Raw genomic sequence first — 22,006 nt, 5'->3', positions numbered from 1 at the left:
CCTCAAGACGTAGAGGATGCCCCCTTGTTATAGATACAGTCCTAAGTATAAATCGATCATGGGAGAGATCTCTACACTGTCCCCTGATATATTTATACATAGTTATTAGGTCTCCCCCAAGCCTTCTTTTTTCTAAATTAAATAACCCTAATTCTGATAATCTTTCTGGGTACTGTAGACTCCCATTCCCCGTATTACTCTGGTTGCCCGTCTTTGAACCCTCTCCAGCTCCACTATACCTTTCTTGTACATTGGTGCCCAGTACTGTACACAGTATTCTATGTGTGGTCTGACCGGTGATTTTTACAGGGGTAGAATTATTTCCTTGTTGTGGGCATCTATGCCCCTATTGATGCACCCCATGATTATATTTGCCTTGGCAGCAGCTGCCCGACACTGGTCACTACAGCTAAATTTACTGTTAACTAAGACTCCCCAGTCCTTTTCCACGTCAGTCGTCCCAAGTGTGCTTCCATTTAATACATCATCCCAGCCTGAATTTTTCCTCCCCATGTGCATTACCTTATATTTATCAGTGTTGAACCTCATCTGCCACTTCCCAGCCCAAACCTCCAACCTATCCAGATCCATTTTTAACAGTGCACTGTCCTCTATAGTGTTATCTACTATACACAGTGCACTGTCCTCTATAGTGCTTTCCGCTTTACAGAGTTTAGTATCATCTGCAAAGATTGCTACTTTACTATTCAACCCCTCTACAAGGTCATTAATGAATATATTAAAGGACATCTGTAGTGCAAGACTTTTACATATTCCTGTGCCCGGGCTGCAAAAATAAACAAAATAAACTTTAACTCACCTTCCTAAATTCCCCTGTTCGTCCGGTACCGGCCTCACGGTCCAGCGGTGTGAACCTCATTCAGCTTCCTGGGGACGCTGATGTCCTGCCTCGGCCGCTGATAGGCTTAGCGCACTGTCATGTAAGGAGCTCTGGACTGCTCCTTACATGACAGTGCGCTCAGCCTATCACCGGCCGAGGAGTGACATCACTGCAGCCGGTGATACGCCGACGGCTCTGTGACGTCTCTGTCCCAAGGAAGCTGAATGAGGTTCGCACCGCTGGGCCATGAGGCCGGTACCAGACCGACGGGGGAACACAGGAAGTTGAGTTAAAGTTCATTTTTGCATCCTGGGAACAGGAATACTTAAAAGTCTTGCACTACAGATGTCCTTTAAATAAGACAGGTCCCAAGACTGACCCCTGAAGTACCCTACTAGTAACCATCACCCAATCAGAATAATTACCATTAATAACCACCCTCTGTTTCCTATCACAGAGCCAGTTACTTACCCACTTACACACATTTCCCCCCAGCACAATCCTTTCGCATTTTATGCACCAATCTTTTATGTGGCACTGTATCAAATGCTTTGGAAAAATCCAAATATATCACATCCAGTGATTGCCCCTGGTCCAGTTTGGAGCTCACCTCCTCATAAAAGCAGATCAGGTTAGTTTGACAGGACCGATCCCTCATAAAGCCATGCTGATATGGAGTCATACATTTATTTTTATTAAGATATTCCAAAATAGTTTTACTCTCTTGGGCAATGAGTCTTTCTGTCTCGATTTTTACAGCTTTCATCTGTTTTTTTACATATTTTACATTTTTCTCTTTTACACTTTTTAATGCTTCTTCACCGTTGTCCTGTTTTAGTAGTTTAAATGCTTTATTTTTGTCATTTATTGCCGCCTTAAAGTTTTTATTTATAAATATTGTTTTTCGTTTATTTCTGACCCTTTTATTCCCATAAGGTATATACCTCTTACAGTGAGAATTAAAGATATTTTTAAGTCTCCCATTTAGTGTCAGTATTCTTGTTTCTGAGGACATTATCCTAATTTATATTGTTAAGGGCTTCTCTGAGTTGATCGAACTTTGCCTTCCTAAAGTTCATCGTTTTTATGGCCCCTCGAGAGATTCCCTTATTGAAGAACAAGTTATAATGTATTATATTATGATCACTATTTCCTAGGTGTCCTTCTACTTGCACATTAGTTACTCTGTTGGTTAATATTAAGTCTAGTAGGGCGCCCGCTCTGGTCGGGCCCTGCACCATTTGGGACAGATAATTGTCTTTAGTTATAGTCAGAAACCCTTTTTCCTTTATGAGATTCACAGGTCTCAGTCTCTCAGTTTATATCAGGATAAAGTCTCCCATTATAATCACCTCATTCTGATTTGCTGCCTTGTTTATTTGCCTCAGTAATTGATCTTCTGCCTCTCCCATTATGTTTGGTGGCTTATAGCTAATAACCCCTATCATAATTTTTTTTAATTTCCATATATTTCTACCCATAATGACTCCACATTATCGGTTCCCTCCCTTATTTCCTCCCGCAGTGCTGCCTTCAGACTGGACTTTACATAAGGACATACTCCTCCCCCTTTCCCTTTTGTCCGATCCTTCCTGAATAGACTATAACCCTGTATGCTGACTGTCCAGTCACAGCTATTGTCCAACCAAGTCTATGTTATACCCACTATGTCATAATCCTCCTCAGACATCAACAACTCCAGTTCATGAGTTTTATTGGACAGAATTCTGGCATTAGTCAACATGCAATTCAATGGTGTATGTTTTTTCTTCCTTGAAGCCTATCCCTATTAACTATTCTAACCCCTCCCTCCGCTCCACCCTCAGGTACATTAATATGTCCCGCCTCTCTATCTACACTATCTTCCCCCTCTATGTTGTAGATTCCCTCCCCCCAGTCCCTAGTTTAAACACTCCTCCACCCTTGTAGCCATCTTCTCCCCAAGCACAGCTGCACCCTCCCCATTGAGGTGCAGCCTGTCTGTACAGTAGAGCCAGTAACCAACAGCGAAGTCGGCCCAGTTCTCCATGAACCCAAACCCCTCCTTCCTACACCAGCTTCTGAGCCACTTGTTTACCTCCCTGATCTCCCGCTGCCTCTCTTGTGTGGCTCGTGGTACAGGTAATATTTCAGAAAATATTACCTTGGAGGTCTTTGCCTTAAGCTTGCGGCCTAAGTCCCTGAAAACATTTTTTAGGACACTCCACCTACCTCTTACTTTGTCATTGGTGCCAATATATACCATGACTGCTGGGTCCTCACCAGCCCCACCCAGCAACCTGTCAACCTGATCCGCGATGTGCCGAACTTGAGCGCCAAGAAGACAACAGACTGTTCAGCAATCCCGGTCTTTGTGACAGATCGCTCTGTCTGTCCCCTTTATAATAGAGTCCCCCACTACCAGTACCTGTCTGGCCTGCCCTGTACTCCTTCCTCCCTCCTTACTGGAGCAGACACCCCCCTGGCGGTCAGAGGCAGGATCTTGCTGCAGTACTGCTAGCTCTGAAATGGCATCCCCCTCATCTGCCAACCGGGCAAGCTTGTTGGGGTGTGCCAGATCAGGACTAGCCTCCCTGACACTTTTCCCTCTACCCTGTTTTCTAACTGGCCTACACCTCCAACCCGATATCCTCCCCCACCTCTACCCCAGAGAGTACTTGCTCAGTGAGCAGGAGACTCCTCTCCACGTTGTTAATGCATCTAAGTGTTGCCAGTTGCTCCTCTAGATCCAGGATCAGGGCTTCCAAATGAACAACTCACACACATCCTGCACAACAATATGCACCCTCAAACTGCTGTTCAAGGATTGCATACATTGAATAGGATGTACACCGGACTGCATGTTCCAACATGGAGGCCATACTAGTTATGGGGATTTCACAGATTAACAGCCAAAAACAGACAATAAATATTACAAATAAATTCTCTGAAGACCTTGTGAGTTAAAGTCTCTACAGTGTAAGCAAAGTGACACTCACAGCGATCTCAAACTCCTGCTTTCAAACTCTCAGGTTGTCTAACTCTCATTCAAGTTCCTCTCTTTCCAAAGCCCACTCAGACAGAGCACACTCAGACTGAGTCACAAACTAAGATTTAAGCACCTGTGTGCGACCAATCTACCCCTCCCCTAGAGGTAAAGTGGAGAAAATAAAAGGTGAAAAAGGTTGTTTAAAATTCTAGTAGTGATCCCCTATGTGCAACTTTAAGTACACAAATCACTCCAGCTTCACAATTCACTCCGCACAGCAGATATCTCTCAGGTTTTCTAACTCTCTTACAAGTTCCTCTCTTTCCAAAGCCCACTCAGAGAGAGCACCAGTGGCTGAATGACACAGCTTGGATGTGTTGGCAGCATGAGGAGACCATATATTGGCTGAATTACACAGAGTGGAGGTGTTGGCAGCATGAGGAGACCAAATAGTGGCTGAATGACACAGCGTGGATGTGGCTGAAGCATGAGGAGATCATATAGGGGGACATTTATCAATGTTTGCTTATGTATTCCTTTTTTTGGTCATTTTTTCTTACTACTTTTTTTTGCTTTAGTACCTGAAATTTATCTACAGTTCTCAGCCTGTTGATAAATGTTGCGTTCCAAGTCTTTTTTTTTTTTTTTGCTTTGGTAGTGGCCTTTTCTGCTCCATGTCTGAGCTGGAGTAAAAGTAGTAGCTTTTTTAATGCGATGAGACTTTTTTGCGACTTTCGCGCTTGATAAATCTCTGACCACTGCAAGTCAAAAATCACTTTTTGCTTTGGTAAGCAAGATTTGGATTTTTTGCTTTGGACACTGAACAAGCAAAAAGTTGCAGAAAAAAATGCCTATGCGCACGTGCGACATTTTTGCGACAATTTTAAGCAAAAAAAACCTACTAAATGCTTTGATAAATGTCCCCCATAGTCTCTGAATGGCACAGCCTGGAGTTGGCAGCAGCATGAGGAGACACTAGGGCTTCATAATCCCTAAGATTAAAAGACAAATTTTGAAATTTAAATTGCAGATTAGGGTAGCTAGTGCTACCATAAAAAACATTTTAGGCCCAGACCCAGGCCCAGCAGCATTAGTAAACCAATATTTGCTGAATGACACAGCCTAGATTAGGCTGAAGCATCAGGAGACCAGATAGTGTCTGAATGGCACAGCCTGGAGTTGGCGGCAGCATGAGGAGACACTAGGCCTTCACAATCCTTAAGATTAAAAAGCAAATTTTGAAATGTAACCCTTTAAGGACCAAGCATGTTTCTGTTTTTACATTTTCGTTTTTTCCTCCTTACCTTTTAAAAATCATAACCCTTTCAATTTTGCACCTAAAAATCCATATGAGGGCTTATTTTTTGCACCACCAATTCTACTTTGTAATGACATCAGTCATTTTACACAAAAATTTACGGCAAAACGGAAAAAAAAAATCATTGTGCGACAAAATTTAAGAAAAAACACCATTTTGTAAATTTTGGGGGCTTCCGTTTCTACGTAGTACACGATTAAAATGATACCCTACTTATATAGGTTTGATTTTGTCGTACTTCTGGAAAAAATCATAACTACGTGCAGGAAAATTAATACATTTAAAATTGTCATCTTCTGACCCCTATAACTTTTTTATTTTTCCACGTATGGGGCGGTATGAGGGCTCATTTTTTGCGCCGTGAACTGAAGTTTTTACCATTTTTGCATTGATAGGCTTATTTTGCGCGTACACCATTGACCGTGCGGTTTAATTAACGATATATTTTTATAATTCGGACATTTCCGCACGCGGTGATACCATATATGTTTATTTTTATTTTTATTTACACTGTGTTTTTTTTTATGGGAAAAGGGGGGTGATTCAAACTTTTAATAGGGGAGGGGTTAAATGATCTTAATTCACTTTATTTTTCCACTTTTTTTTCGCAGTGTTATAGCTCCCATAGGGACCTATAACACTGCACACACTGATCTTTCACATATTCTCATAGGAAACCAGTGATCGATGATTCTGTCTCTTGACTGCTAATGCCTGGATCTCAGGCACTGAGCAGTCATTCGGCGATCGGACAGCGAGGAGGCAGGTAGGGACCCTCCAGCTGTCCTGTAAGTTGTTCAGGATGCCGAGATTTCGCTGCGGCTATCCCGAACAGCCCACTGAGCTAACTGGCAGTTTTTACTTTCACTTTTAGCCGCGTGGCTCAGCTTTGAGCACGCGGCTAAAGGGTTAATAGCGCACGGCACCGTGATCAGTGCCGCGCGCTATTAGCGGCCGGGTCCCGGCTTCACTATGACGCCGGGCCCGCCGTGATATGATGCGGGGTCACCGTGGGACCCCGCGTTATATCACGGGAGCGAGACCAAGGATGTACTCATACGTCCTTGGTCCTTAAGGGGTTAAATTGAAGATTTAGGGTAGCTAGTGCTACCATAAAACATTTTTAGGCCCAGACTCAGGCCCAGCAGCATCAGTAAACCATAAATTGGCTGAATGACACAGCCTGGATTTGGCTGAAGCATCAGGAGACCATATAGTGTCTGAATGGCACAGCCTGGAGTTGGCAGCAGCATGAGGAGACCATTGAAATTTAATATTTTTAAATAGAAATTTAAGATTTTGAAATTGAAATTGAGGCTTTTGAAATTTAAATTTTAACTCCCAAGTTTGAGTATCCCAGTCCCCGATGTGTGGGTACAAAAAAAACAAATCTAACAAGGAATCACATGTCACATGGCAGCACAATGAAAGAGCTTAGAGGTGGCATCAGTATGAGGAGACCATGTAGTTGCTGAATGATACAGCCTGGAGCTGGCAGCAGCATGAGTAGACACTAGGGCTTCACAATTCCTAAGATTAAAAGATGAATTTTGAAATTTTCATTGAAGATGTATGGTACCTAGTGCTACCATAAACATATATAGGTAATGTCCTAGGCCCAGCAGCATCAATAAACCCTGTAGTTGCTGATTGACAAAGACTGGAGCTGGCTGAAGCATCAGTAAACCATATATTAGATTAATGGCACAGCCTGGAGGTGGCTGAAGCATCAATAAAACATATATTGGATGAATGGCACAGCCTGGAGGTGGTGGAAGCATAAGGATACCATATAGTGTCTGAATGGCACAGCCTGGAGTTGGCAGAAGCATGAGGAGGCCATTGAAATTTAAGATTTTGAAATTTAAGATATTGAAATTGAGGATTTTGTAATTGAAATTTAAACTCCCAAGTTTTAGCGTCCCAGGCCCCGGCGTGTGGGAACAAAGGACCACATCTAACAATGAGTCACCATACAGTGGCTGAATGGCACAGCCTGGAGTTGACCAAAGCATGAGGAGACCATATAGTGGCTGATTGAGACAGCCTGGATGTGGCATCAGGAGTCCTGAAAGTGACCCTAATGCAAGGATTTTCTGAAACTGGGGACCAGCACCTTAATTATGTTTTGCAGTATCCATGGCAGTACAATGAGACAGCCTGGAGGTTGTAGCATCAGCATGAGGAGACCATAGAGCAGCACAATTAGAGAGCCTGGAGGTGGCAGCATCAGCATGAGGAGTCCATAGAGCAGCACCATTGGAGAGCCTGGAGGTGGCAGCATCAGCATGAGGAGACCATATGGTGGCTCAATGACAGTGCCTGGAGGTGGTAGCATCAGCATGAGTAGACCATATGGTGGCACAATGACAGAGCATGGAGGTGGTAGGACTCAGCATGAGGAGACCATAGAGCAGCACAATTAGAGAGCCTGGAGGTGGCAGCATCAGCATGAGGAGACCATATGTTGGCACAATGACAGAGCCTGGAGGTGGTAGCATCAGTATGAGGAGACAATAGAGCAGAAGAATGAGAGAGCCTGGAGGTGGCTGCATCAGCATGTGGAGACCATATGGCGGCACAATGACAGAACCTGGAGGTGGAAGAATTAGCATGAGGAGACCATAGAGCAGCACAATGACAGAGCCTGGAGGTGGTAGCATTAGCATGAGGAGACCTTGGGGCAGCACAATGACAGAGCCTGGAGGTGGCAGCAGCATGAGGGCCATGCCAACTGAGGGTTAAATCTGAGGAACCCACCGACTGTTGACTGGGGATGTCGGATGTCACTTGGGATGAAGTGGATGACCGAGTGAACCGATCAATCACGGCTGCTGGGTTGCTGATCTCAGAACTCTCTCCGGATGCCACACACCCTTACTCTGCTGCGACCTCTGCCTGCGCCTGATGAATTTAGGCCTCTGCCACTCCACTGTCCTGGCACTACTCTGTGTGACATACTTATTACGCATATGAGGGGAGTACAATACACTTCACTAGGCTTAAAACTTTATTTGTCTAGAACAGCAGCAGGTGTGTACTATTGGCTGACCTTTCATAGTAGAAAAAATACTAAACTTAACGAATTTCCTGTTTTCGGATGTTCGTTACAATCCGAATGCACGAAAAAAAAAAATTGAATATTTCCGAAAAAGAATACGAATATACAGTTAACGAATGCATTCGTTAAGTAGCGCATAACGAATAATGCATGTTAACGAATAACGATTGCATTCGTTATCAGTAAACTGAATGTAAGGAATGAATTAGATTTTTTTTCATTGGGTTTACCTGAGGAAAACTTGCCTTCCTACACAGAGAAAACTGCAAAAAAAGGTGAAAAGAATCCTAAGGTAACACCTGCTATTTATAACAAAAGAGGATCAGCAAGTGAAACTAATGTGCATTTCGTTTAGTAACGAATGCTAAATTTAACAAATTTTACAGATATAACGAAAGATACGAATTAACAAATGCATTCGATGTTATTAACGAATGCATCCAAAAATGAAAAAAAAAAAATTTGTGGATGCATCCCAAAACCGAATATGACGAATGCACAGCATTCCGAATATTCACAGAACCGAAAATTTTTAAAAAAACGAAAACGATCAAAACGAAAAAAACTACATTTTTGGTTCTGCACATGTCTATTTCATAGTATCTAGGCCCCTGACAGATGAACAGGTACAAAATAGTACACTACTTAGATGTAGGTATGTGGTATGCACTTATGAGGGCAGAAAAATGTACTACAGTACACTTAAAAAATTATCTGAGTACGACACCAGCCAGTGAGTATTTTTGCCTGGACTTTCACAGTATCTAAGCCCTTAGACAGATTAACAGGTTTAAAATAGTACTCTACTTAGAGGTAGGTATGTGGTATGCACTTATGAGGGCAGAAAAATGCACTACAGTACGCTTAATAAACATATTGGAATAAAACACTAGCCGTTGATTACTTTTGGCTGTCCTTTCACAATATGTAGGCCCTTGACAGATTAACAGGTACAAAATAGTACACTACTTAGATGTAGGTATGTGGTATGCACTTAGGAGGGCAGAAAAATGCGCTATAGTACACTTAAAAAAAAAGTTTTTTTGCACAACACCAGACAGCACCAACAGTGCTGCAGCACAAAAAAGCTGTGTACTAAACACAAAATTTCACTCTGTCAAAGACTATTAGGAATGGACTGCTGGGTATTATACCGTCTACAGACTAGTATAACCAGTAGATGATTTGTTGTGGAACAAAGACACAGAATTGTGCTGAAAAATTCTTCCTGCCTCCTCTGCTAAGGGTTATGAAGTTGAGGCAGCTTGTTGAAATGTATGAGGCAACACACAGCTATCTGCCCCTCCCTGTAATAAAATACTGAAGAAAGTAACTGGCAGGTTAATGGCTGCAGTAAAAATCCTGATGTGACTAGGAGGTGAAACGCTGCTGGAAAAAGTTTCTCTGTGTAACACACACATAGGCTGCTTGTCCTATCTCTATGCAGTGTAATGAATGATATGAAGAACCACAAAATGGCTGCCGAATATATAGGGCTGTGACATCACAGGGGTTACAGGCTGCTGATAGGCTGCATCCTGCATGTCATTCAGGGTCATCCCGCCAACTTCCCTTCCCGCCTTGCCTTCCCGCCTTCCCTGCGTTCCTTGCACCATATACTGACATGTGGATCCGCCATTTTAAATGCCCTGGAGCCTGGACCGCAGTAAATGGAGTTTAAAAGGGTACTCCCGTGGAAAACTATTTTTTTTTTTAAATCAACTGGTGTCAGAAAATTAAAATGTTTGCTATGGGGATTTTCTCCTCCTCTGGACAGTTCCTAAAATGGACTGCAGAGGTCAGCAGAGAGCCCTGTGGTGGTTACATCAGAGAAATCCAAAAGGAAAAGCCTTTTTCTCTGTAGTATACAGCCCCTAATAAGTACTGGAAGGATTAAGATTTTTTTTTTTCATAGAAGTAATTTACAAATCTGTTTAACTTTCTGGCACCAGTTGATTTAATAAAAAAGTGTTCCACAGGAGTACCCCTTTAATGAAGCGATCTGCGCGATATTCGCATTCGTTGCAAATTGAATATTTCATGAAATTCGTAAGGAATTCGGGTTCATCAGCCTCGATTCGCTCATCTCTAATGAATATTAAAGATAAGAAAAAGGTTAAAGCACTTGGTTAACACACATACAAAGGGACAAAGACAACACAACAGAAGGTTAGAGGGAGAACATGACATGTTTCAAGAGCTACTAGCAAGGAGGAGCCATAAAGAGTCAGGGAGAAATATTTCCCAATTTCACATGGCTAACAAAGACAATACGTTTATCCCCTGGACTTCTGGCACCCATCTTTCCTATTTAGCAAACAGAATACACCCTCAGGTGAAAGGTGCCAAGTGCATCCTAAATTTTTGGTTTCGGCCCAAAGTTGTCCAATCTTTACCATAATCACAATAATCACACAACCCCCAACCCCCCCCCCCCCAAAAAAAAATACCCCAAAATATACCAGACCAAAATATAATATGCAAAGCAGCTCATCACACCCCCTTCACACGTAGCATTCCCTAAATATCAGCTCCAATTATGGAGTTTCAGAAACTGGGGAGATTTCTGGCTTGGCATTAAACGGGTACTCCGGTGAAATTTATTTATTTTTTTTAAGTCAAAAGGTGCCAATATGTTAAACAGATTTGTAAAATACTTCTTTTTTAAAAATCTTAATCCTTTTAGTACTTATGAGCTGTTGTATACTACAGAGGAAGTTGTGTAGTTCTTTCCAGTCTGACCACAGTGCTCTCTGCTGCCACCTTTGTCCATGTCAGGAACTTTCCAGAGCAGAAGCACATTTGCATAGCAAACCTATCCTGCTCTGGACAGTTCCTGACACAGAGAGGTTTCAGCAGAGAGCACTGTGGTCAGACAGAATCTGTATGGAGCATACAGCAGCTGATAAGTACTGTAAGGATTAAGATTTTTATATAGAAGAAATTTACAAATCTATTTAACTTAGTTAAAGGGGTACTCCCGTGTAAAACTTTTTTTTTTTTTTTTTAAATCAACTGGTGCCAGAAAGTTAAACAGATTTGTAAATTATTTCTATGAAAAAATCTTAATCCTTCCAGTACTTATTAGCTGCTGAATACTACAGAGCAAATGGTTTTCTTTTTGGAACACAGAGCTCTCTGCTGACATCTCTGTCCATTTTAAGAGTAGGAGAAAATCCCCATAGCAAACATATGCTGCTCTGGACAGTACCTAAAATGGACAGAGATGTCAGCAGAGAGCTCTGTGATTTAAAAAGAAAACCATTTCCTCTGTAGTATTCAGACCCTAAAAAGTACTGGAAGGATTAAGATTTTTTAATAGAAGTAATTTACAAATCTGCTTAACTTTCTGGCACCAGTTGATTTAGAAAAAAAAAGTTTTCCACGGGAGTACCCCTTGAAATCCAGATCAGTTTCTGAGACTGGAGCTAAAGCTGATGTTTAGGGAATGCTACCTATGAAAGTGGTGTGATGAGCTGCTTTGCATATTCCTTTTCCCATAAAGTGCTCATTTTATTTTCTTTGTTTATTATTCTACGTACTTATATTTTCTTTACTGTCAAAAATCTGTTTTAAAGAAAAATTCTTTAATAAAAAAACAAGTTGAACAAAAAATTGTGCTAATGGCCTTTGAATCTCCGCACACCAGAAATAGTGTATCTCCACTAGGACCGTATGTACCTCTTATATATTTATTACAAAAACAATAAAAAATAAATTATAAAAAGAGAACAAAAAGTTTTATCTGAACAAAAATAGCACTGATAAAAAACCATAGAGCACAGCACAGGTTCCTAGACAGAAACATTAAATGTTATGGGGTCAGAAAAGGGCGATTTCAAGCGTAAGATATTTTAAATTCTTTTTAATGTAGACCAAAAATATAAACTTATACAAATTTGTTGAACATTGTAATAGTTTAGAAGGTTGTTTATAGAATAAATACTGTGTAACATGTCAGTTTTACTGTAAAGTGCTTTGTATGACGCTGTAAAAAAAACCCTCATAAACAGCACGATTGTTTCTCAATAGGACAATCTCCCAAACACCTCCAGGCGCTAAAAGGGCCACTTGACCAAGTAGAACGATGGAATGTTGTGTCTTGTGACATGGCCTCAACAATCACACATATCAAACCCAATTAAGGCTGCATTCACACCTCGTTGTCAGCCTACGGTTGCCGGATCCGGCTAATGGAAGGGAAAATCGGGTGCTCCCGTACCCAAGCGCTGAAATCCATTTACTTTAATGAGCTGACCGGAGTCAAAAGGTGACTCCGGTTGGCTCCTTTTTGACCCATAAACAGTTTTGTGACCAGACCTTAAACCGTAGTATACTACGGTTTTAGGTCCGGTTACAAACCGGATACAGGTCAAAAATGAGCCGACCGGAGTCATCATTTGACTCCGGTCGGCTCATTAAAGTAAATGGATTTCAGCACCGATCTGGCTGGGGTACGGGAGTCAAACAGTGACTCCGGTCGGCTCATTTTTGACCCGTATCCGGTTTTGTGACCGGACCTAAAACCGTAGTATACTATTGTTTTATCTCTGGTCACAAACGGGATACGGGTAAAAAATTAGCTGACCAGAGTCACCGTTTGACTCCAGTCGGCTCATTGAAGTAAATGGATTTCAGTGCCGCTCCTGGGGTACGGGATCACCTGGTTTTCCCCTCCCCCAGCCGGATCAGGCAACCGTAGGCTGAAAATGAGGTGTGAATGCAGCCTAAGATGGTATGTGATGATTTGGACCACAGCCATCATGCCCCCTCCCATAGACTTGCAGTGTGGAGGTGGGGCGTGACATCATGAGGGGGCGAGGCTCAAACATCACGAGCTCCAGGTGCCGGCTCCAGCATTCGGAACAGTTTGTACCCCTTTAAGCCCCCTTTCTACCCAACGTATGCATGTCCCTGGTGGACATCGCTCCTCACTACATTTTTCTTGCTGGTGGCTCTGAAGACTGTATAAGTGATTACAGTGCAGTTACATCCAATAACTCACAGGTGACATTTTCTCTGTGTAAATCTCGCCTACTGTTTTGTCCCTCACCTCTGGTAAGACAACTATTTCTCATATTATTATTATGTACCGGTTATATTGGATATCTCTCCTTCTGAACATGGGACACAGTCATAGCAGCAGGTATGGATTGTTGATCTCACCTTTTTCCAACTTCCCGGTAAACATGGATCTGAGCAGCGGGATACTGGGATCTGAATGAAAAGGCAAAGAAGATTTACAAGAAAGACAAAGACTAAGAGAAGAATATTTTATTCCCTGCACAGAATGTAAGTTCTAATGTTCAGTTTACCTCATCTTACACAAAGTTCTGGGTGAGTCCGGGTTCGATGAACTGGGTTCGCTCATCGATACTTTATATGAATGTTATTCTATAAATTATTCTTATACATTAATATTAATAGGGAGGAAGGAACACAGAGAAAATGGAGCAGTGTGCAGAAGAGTTTGGTTCATCGGGGAGCAGTGAATGGTGCCAGAAACAAACCGGGGGGGGGGGGGGGGGGTACTATGCACAGTAACTACATTCCACACCATTTTTTTAGGACTCTGGATAACTCTTTAAGTACCTTGAAAATGTTCATGTTTTCACTTTCACTTTTATTTTTTTAACACACCCATATGAGGGCTTGTTTTTTGTGGGACCAAGTGAACTTTTTTATGCAGTTCACCATGCATTCAAACTCGATTCTTGATACTTTTTGTTGGCGCGACAACAACAATCTGGTTTTGTGCCGTTTTCTGACCCTTATAATGTTTTAGATTTTTCTGTAAATTGGGCTGTATGAGAGTTCGGTACCAGTGTGGTATTGCTCTGACTTTTTCATTGCTTCATACATCTTTTATTTATGGTGTATGATTTTTTTTACATTTTCGACATTTACTGTACAAGATAAATAATGTTATGTTGATGAATTGATTGGACAATTTACGCACGGCGATACTAAATATGTTTATTTTTATTTTTTTATGTTTGTATGTGGAAAATGGGGGGATTTTAACTTTAAAGGGGTTAATGTGTGCTTTTTAAACCTTTCTTAAACTTTTTAAAACACTTTATTGGTCTTCTTTGGGGACTTATAGGGGGAATTCTTAGATACAATTCTATTGAAAAGCATTGATCTGTGTAATCTGCACAAAATGCAGAGCTGTGGCCAGGAAGGAAGGAGAGGTAAGTCCTCCGGCTACCTCTACAGTGGATACACCTTCCCCTCCCATCCATCTGATCCACCCCATTAGACCACCAGGGACTGTTTAACCCCTTAAGGACTCAGGGTTTTTCCGTTTTTGCACTTTCGTTTTTTCCTCCTTACCTTTTAAAAATCATAACCCTTTCAATTTTCCACCTTAAAATCCATATTATGGCTTATTTTTTGCGTCACCAATTCTACTTTGCAGTGACATTAGTCATTTTACCCAAAAATGCACGGCGAAACGGAAAAAAAATCATTGTGCGACAAAATCGAAAAAAAACGCCATTTTGTAACTTTTGGGGGCTTCCGTTTCTACGCAGTGCATAGTTCGGTAAAAATTACACCTTATCATTATTCTGTAGGTCCATATGGTTAAAATGATACCCTACTTATATAGGTTTGATTTTGTCGCACTTCTGGAAAAAATCATAACTACGTGCAGGAAAATTTATACGTTAAAAAATGTCATATTCTGACCCCTATAACTTTTTTATTTTTCCATGTACAGGGCGGTATGGGACTCATTTTTTTCGCCGTGATCTGAAGTTTTTATCGGTATTATTTTTGTTTTCATCGGACTTTTTGATCACTTTTTATTCATTTTTTTTAATGGTATAAAAAGTGACCAAAATACGCTTTTTTGGACTTTGGAATTTTTTTGCACGTACGCCATTGACCATGCGGTTTAATTAATGATATATTTTTATAGTTCGGACATTTACGCACGCGGCGATACCACATATGTTTATTTATTTATTTTTTTAAACAGTTTTATTTTTTTTATGGGAAAAGGGGGCTGATTCAAACTTTTATTAGGGAAGGGGTTAAATGATCTTTATTAACACTTTTTTTTAACTTTTTTTTTTTGCAGTGTTATAGGTCCCATAGGGACCTATAACACTGCACACACTGATCTCCTATGCTGATCACTAGCGTGTATTAACACGCCTGTGATCAGCATTATGGGCGCTGGACTGCTCCTGCCTGGATTTCAGGCACGGAGCAGTCATTCGTCGATCGGACACCGAGGAGGCAGGTAAGGGCCCTCCCGGTGTCCGGTCAGCTGTTCGGGACGCCGCGATTTCACCGCGGCGGTCCCGAACAGCCCGAATGAGCAGCCGGGTCACTTTCAGTTTCACTTTAGAAGCGGCGGTCAGCTTTGACCGCCGCTTCTAAAGGGTTAATACCGCGATCGGCGATGTGTGGTATTAGCCGCGGGTCCCGGCCATTGATGAGCGCAGGGACCGACGCGATATGATGCAGGATCGCGGCGCGATCCCGCTTCATATCGCGGGAGCCGGCGCAGGACGTAAATATACGTCCTGCGTCGTTAAGGGGTTAAAGGTCCCTTTCGATCAGATCATGTTTTCTGGATTTCCATAGTCTTTCAAAGGTGATATAATTATGGTCAGTGAATCAGGCATCACCACATATCACCTATGAAAGACTAAGGAAATCCTGAAAACATGATTTGTTGAGGGTCTTGAGTACCATGCTTGAGAAACACTGCATTAGACACTACTCTCAGTTTTGATAGCGGTGATCTAAAGGAATAATATCCGACCGTGGTGATCGCCACATGCCAGCTACCGAAATCAGCCGGGTATGGAGCACCCTCGAGTCAGGAGCCATACACCCTTAGTGCCACCATGACGGTCTAGATCAGTAATGGGTCAATAAGGGGTTAATGCCACAAGAAGTGTTCCTAGACAAAAGCAGATGGTGTACAAGATTGTAGCAAGAAATCTCCTGCACAGGGATCATATGACACAATCTGGTACACCTTCTGCTCTTGCCCAGGAAACCCTGTGGCAGTAAGAAGAGACTACACAATGCAATGAAAGGGAAGGATAGTATTTGTTTTGTTTACTATGTATTTTTTCACCCTAAAATAGAAATATAAGTCTTATGATGTATTTATAAAGTAACTCCACTCATGCAGATTGATCACATATGTAAACTACACACATGTCCTTTATTATCTGTGAACTCTAGATATTTTTACAAGTACACAGTGAGATTAGAAGCTTTTCACAACAACATGATTTTGTGACTCTCTTCTTACCTCCTGTGTGTTTCTCCATGTTATATTCTGGTTATTCACGTAAAGCTTTTGACCACTGATCACCCATGGTGTAAAATTTCCTACTTCAACCTGACGTTCCTCGAAAAATATGTCCTTGTATATCAATAGATAAAAATGGTTTATTATCTTATATGGATGTACAGCTTCTCCCTGTTCATTAAAGTAATATGAAGGTCTCATTGGATCCGGTGAAGACTTCATCATCTGTATATAGCGCTGTAACTTCTGTGTGTGTTGTATAAGTCCAGTTATTGAATTTTCTTGATATTTGTCTTTTATATATAAGAACATTTCATGTAGAGCTTTTGCCAGGACTTCTACTGCGTAATACAATCTTGGAGTGACGCCTGATGACAGGTAATATCTCAGACTTGGTGTAGTAAATGTTACACTGTCATCTTTATTGTAGGTGATATTGATGGAAATGAAGAAATCATTATTCCCATTTCCTGCCATGAAATCTAAGGCTTCCCAAAGGGGCTTAGTCATGTAACTGTTGTACGTTTTGGGGATTTTCCTGTAGTTTTTCACAAAATTTTCCACTCCGAGAAAAGGTTGTGATGAAAATTCCACTGTTAGACTTCCATTTAGTGATAGGTGCATTTGATCTGAACTGACGAAACTGGAGGCCCAGGATGGTGGAAGGATGAGAGTTTTGTTAATAAATAGAAATCTATACTGAAATAGTATTTGACTTCCATAGCCATAGTAAGTCCCACACATTATAATGACACTGACTTTTGGATCCTGTAAAATCTGTACAGTTTGGTCATCAGAGTCGACAATTTTGTTGTTAAATTTTATGGTGAAGGCGGCACAGATCCCGTGTTCTCTCATGTACTTTGTTAGTATCTGCAGTTCATTCTCTCCGGCATCATCTTCCGATACTATGATCCCAACCCAGGTCCAGCCAAAGTGCTTCAACAGTTTGGTTATAGCCAAATTGTGGGCATGGTGACTTTGGACTGTGCGGAAAACATGTGGATAGAGGCGTCTATCAGATAGAGAGTGGTCGATGGCTCCATAGCTGATCTGCAACACAAAACATGCTGTATAGATGCTTCTAGTCATTTAGTTGAGAAAGCCACAACAAGAAAACAATGTGCAAAGCGATAAGATACAAAAATGACAAACAAATATTAAAAAGTTAAAATTTTATTAATTAACAAATAGAAACAGACTGGCATGGCACGCTGTTACTCTCTCTCTACCCTCCCAACTTAGTGCCTCGGTGGAAACTGCAAAACACAAGGCTTTGGTTTTGATTGGCTCGGCAAACTTTAAAATCTTCACCGATTCAGTTGGAGCGAACTGGTAAAAGTGCAAAATAACATGAAAAGCATGGCATTTTAGCGCCCAGAGGAAGCGGAAGGAGCAGGGGGCGGTGACATGATGTCAGGCTGACCAGCATATCACATGATAACCCAAGTTATCATTTGATTTGCTATTTTAAGTGTAAATCAGCTCAAAGGCCAATAGGAGACACCAGGGAGTAGTTTTACACAGTTAAAAGATAACATGCTCCAGACGAAGCCAGTGAGCGCGAAACTTTGGCTGGTGGTTGCTCGCCTTGTCACACTTGGTAATATTTATTTAACCTATCTAACCTTTTTTTATCTTATGGATGGTATCATTGGTGTTTTGTTTGCCTTTTATTTATATAACACTTGCTACTGTCATTTCATGTTGTGACTTTGGGCTTGGCATATCTTCTTGAGGTTTTTACACACACTCATCTACTAGCTTTATACTCACCTTTGATTTGTGAACTACCATCTTATTTCTCTGTAGCCATTGGGGATTTCTCTGCTTCATCCTTTTATAATTGTTTTTGAATGTATGTTATTTTTTTAGTAAAGTAATTTTGATCCTAGATACCCTTTCTGTTTTCTTTGGTTGTAGTTGTGTGTTAGCAGTGAGACACATATGTGCTCTATAACAGAAGAAAGGAGATTTTCCAGCGCAGGTAAGTATGGAATGGAGCTGTTTGTTGCAGAATCAACTTTGGTATATGGACAAAGAAGACATGAGTGACGCGTTTCGGCCATGCAGTCAGGCCTTAGGCCTGACTGCAGGGCCGAAATGCGTCACCCATGTCTTCTTTGTCCATGTACCGAAGTTGATTCCGCAACAAACAGCTCCGTTCCATACTTATCGGCGCTGGACAATCTCCTTTCTTCTGTTATTAAGCTACAGGCGTAGCCCACCCCAGTCCGAGTGCTGCGGGATAGGGGAGTTAGCTGAGAACTTTCCTACGTTTTCAACATATGTGCTCTGTGGCCCTGATTTACTAAGACAGTGGCCCTGATTTACTAGGAGTGTTGTGTAGTATTTTTTTTGGGGTGGTTTTAATTCCCTACAATTTTTTTCCACGGTATTTACTAAGGTTTCCCTACATTTTGCACTTTCGCTACATTTTGCTTTTTTTACACATCAAATCCACTACATTTTCTGTGGAAACCTTAGCAAATATGTTGTTTTTTTGTGAAAATGTCAGGGGCACGCTCCCTTTTTGACAGCCACACCCACTTTTCCCCGTCGGCCACGCCCCTTTTTCGGGGTTTCACAGTAGAATGGAGAGTTAGTCGGTTCTTTTTTTCAATCCTGGCACAAATTGTGGCGCAGACAGAATTTCTGACACAATGCGCCAAAATCTGGCGCACAACCCGACAAAACATGTCAGGTTTACAATAGTAAATCAGGGCCCTTATGTTCATCCGTGTAGTGCCGATCATCAGTAGTGGAGGTATAGTTAGTAAGAATAATGATATAGCAGCAGTTGTGTAGCAGCATTTCACGGTCCTATGTTTGCACTGGTGCGGAGCGTCGATAATCAAGGTGCTCCACCTAGTGGTTGCCGGTGGAAGTCTATGTTTAGCTTTCAATGCCAACACACTGCAATAATTTATAAAGATGTCCTAGATCTGGTAAATGCAAGCTGGGCGCGTTTCAAAACTACTGTGTTTTCTTCAGCAGCATAGATGTAAGCATAAAGGGGGTAGTAGTCTCGCAATACTCTTATTATAGACAGATTGGATTGGTCAAACTTTTTTGATCAGGTGGATCTAAAAACCTGTACTGGATTAGTGGTAAATGTGCATCTTTCAGGATCCGGATAGGTATGCAGCGAGGACACTGGTGGTGAATCCTCTGTGTCAGTGGTGATGACGTGGGCCGTACCAGGGGAACGGAGTCTAAGGGGTTACTGGTTTTCACCAGAGCCCGCCGCAAAGCGGGATGGACTTGCAGCGGCAGGTAACCCCCAGGTCGTTCCACCCGATAGCGACTCAACCCCAGCTGACAGCTGAGACAGGGGCGGTACAGAAGGACAAGGCAAGAGCAAGGTCATACGTAGCAGAAGGTCAGGGCAGGCAGCAAGGGTCGTAGTCAGGGGCAACAGCAGAAGGTCTGGAACACAGAAAACGCTTTCACTGGGCACTAGGCAACAAGATCCGGCGATGACAGGAAGAGGAAGTGGGTTTTTATAAGGAGGGAGCAGGTGCAGGTACTGATTGGGCCAGACGCCAATCAATGGCGCACTGGCCCTTTAACCCCTTAAGGACCGAGCCCTTTTTCACCTTAAGGACCGGAGCGTTTTTTGCAATTCTGACCACTGTCACTTTAAACATTAATAACTCTGGAATGCTTTTAGTTATCATTCTGATTCCGAGAATGTTTTTTCGTGACATATTCTACTTTAACTTAGTGGTAAAATTTTATGGTAACTTGCATCCTTTCTTGGTGAAAAATCCCCAAATTTGATGAAAAAAATGAAAATTTAACATTTTTCTAACTTTGAAGCTCTCTGCTTGTGAGGAAAATGGATATTCAAAATAATTTTTTTTTGAGTTCACATATACAATATGTCTACTTTATGTTTGCATCATAAAATTTATGAGTTTTTACTTTTGGAAGACACCAGAGGGCTTCAAAGTTCAGCAGCAATTTTGAAATTTTTCACAAAATTTTAAAACTCGCTATTTTTCATGGACCAGTTCAGTTTTGAAGTGGATTTGAAGGGTCTTCATATTAGAAATACCCCATAAATTACCCCATTATAAAAACTACACCCCCCAAAGTATTCAAAATGACATTTAGTAAGTGTATTAACCCTTTAGGTGTTTCACAGGAATAGCAGCAAAGTGAAGGAGAAAATTCAAAATCTTCATTTTTTACACTCGCATGTTCTTGTAGACCCAATTTTTGAATTTTTGCAAGGGGTAAAAAGGAGAAAATTTTTACTTGTATTTTAAACCTAATTTCTCTCGAGTAAGCACATACCTCATATGTCTATGTTAATTGTTCGGCGGGCGCAGTAGAGGGCTCAGAAGGGAAGGAGCGACAAATGGTTTTTGGGGGGCATGTCACCTTTAGGAAGCCCCTATGGTGCCAGGACAGCAAAAAAACACACATGGCATACCATTTTGGAAACTAGACCCCTCAGGGAACGTAACAAGGGGTAAAGTGAACCTTAATACCCCACAGGTGTTTCACGACTTTTGCATATGTAAAAAAAATAAAAACATTTTTACCTAAAATGCTTGGTTTCCCAACATTTTTTTAAAAGGGTAATAGCAGAAAATAACCCCCAAAATTTGAAGCCCAATTTCTCCCGATTCAGAAAACACCCCATATGGGGTTGAAAAGTGCTCTGCTGGCGCACTACAGGTCTCAGAAGAGAAGGAGTCACATTTGGCTTTTTGAAGGAAATTTTGCTCTGGGGGCATGCCGCATTTAGGAAGTCCCTATGGTGCCAGAACAGCAAAAAAAAAACACATGGCATACCATTTTGGAAACAAGACCCCTCGGGGAACGTAACAAGGGGTAATGTGAGCCTTAATACCCTACAGGTGTTTCAAGACTTTTGCATATGTGAAAGAAAAAGTATTTTTTCCTAAAATGCTTGGTTTCCCAACATTTTTACATTTTTAAAAAGGGTAATAGCAGAAAACACCCCCCAAAATTTGAAGCCCAATTTCTCCCGAGTACGGCGATGCCCCATATGTGACCCTAAACTGTTGCCTTGAAATACGACAGGGCTCCAAAGCGAAAGCGCCATGCGCATTTGAGGCCTAAATTAGGGACTTGCATAGGGATGGACATAGGGGAATTCTACGCCAGTGATTCCCAAACAGGGGGCCTCCAGCTGTTTTAAAACTCCCAGCATGCCTAGACAGTCAGTGGCTATCTGGCAATACTGGGAGTAGTTGTTTTGTAACAGCTGGAGGCTCCGTTCTGGAAACAGTGGCGTACCAGACGTTTTTCATTTTTATTGGGGAGGGGAGGGGGTCTGTGTAGGGGTATGTGTATATGTAGTGTTTTTTACTTTTTATTTTATTTTTTGGTAGTGTAGTGTAGTGTTTTTAGGGTACAGTCGCACGGGCGGGGGTTCACAGTAGTTTCTCGCTGGCAGCTTGAGCTGTAGCAGAAAATTTGCCGCAGCTCAAACATGCAGCCGGATACTTACTGTAATCCTCCGCCCATGTGAGTGTATCCTGTACGTTCACATTGGGGGG

The 22,006-nt window shown here is 41.7% G+C and overlaps 1 protein-coding gene across 1 annotated transcript in view; it reads right to left on the bottom strand.

Moving 5' to 3' along the window:
- LOC130312668 (vomeronasal type-2 receptor 26-like) overlaps positions 1 to 22,006 on the bottom strand; it is a 139,765-nt gene that overhangs the window by 5,731 nt on the left and 112,028 nt on the right. Inside the window, exons 4-5 of the mRNA XM_056552589.1 lie at positions 16,470 to 17,522; positions 13,282 to 13,405 (exon numbers count right to left, since the gene is read on the bottom strand). Of these exons, the coding sequence (XP_056408564.1) occupies positions 13,282 to 13,405; positions 16,470 to 17,522 (1,177 nt within the window). The remainder of the gene's footprint in view (positions 1 to 13,281; positions 13,406 to 16,469; positions 17,523 to 22,006) is intronic.

This window comes from Hyla sarda, chromosome 1 (genome assembly GCF_029499605.1).
Source record: "Hyla sarda isolate aHylSar1 chromosome 1, aHylSar1.hap1, whole genome shotgun sequence".
NCBI classification, from domain to species: domain Eukaryota; kingdom Metazoa; phylum Chordata; class Amphibia; order Anura; family Hylidae; genus Hyla; species Hyla sarda.
The sequence above is the reverse complement of the archived record's forward strand: the minus strand, read 5'-3'. Positions and strand labels throughout refer to the sequence as shown.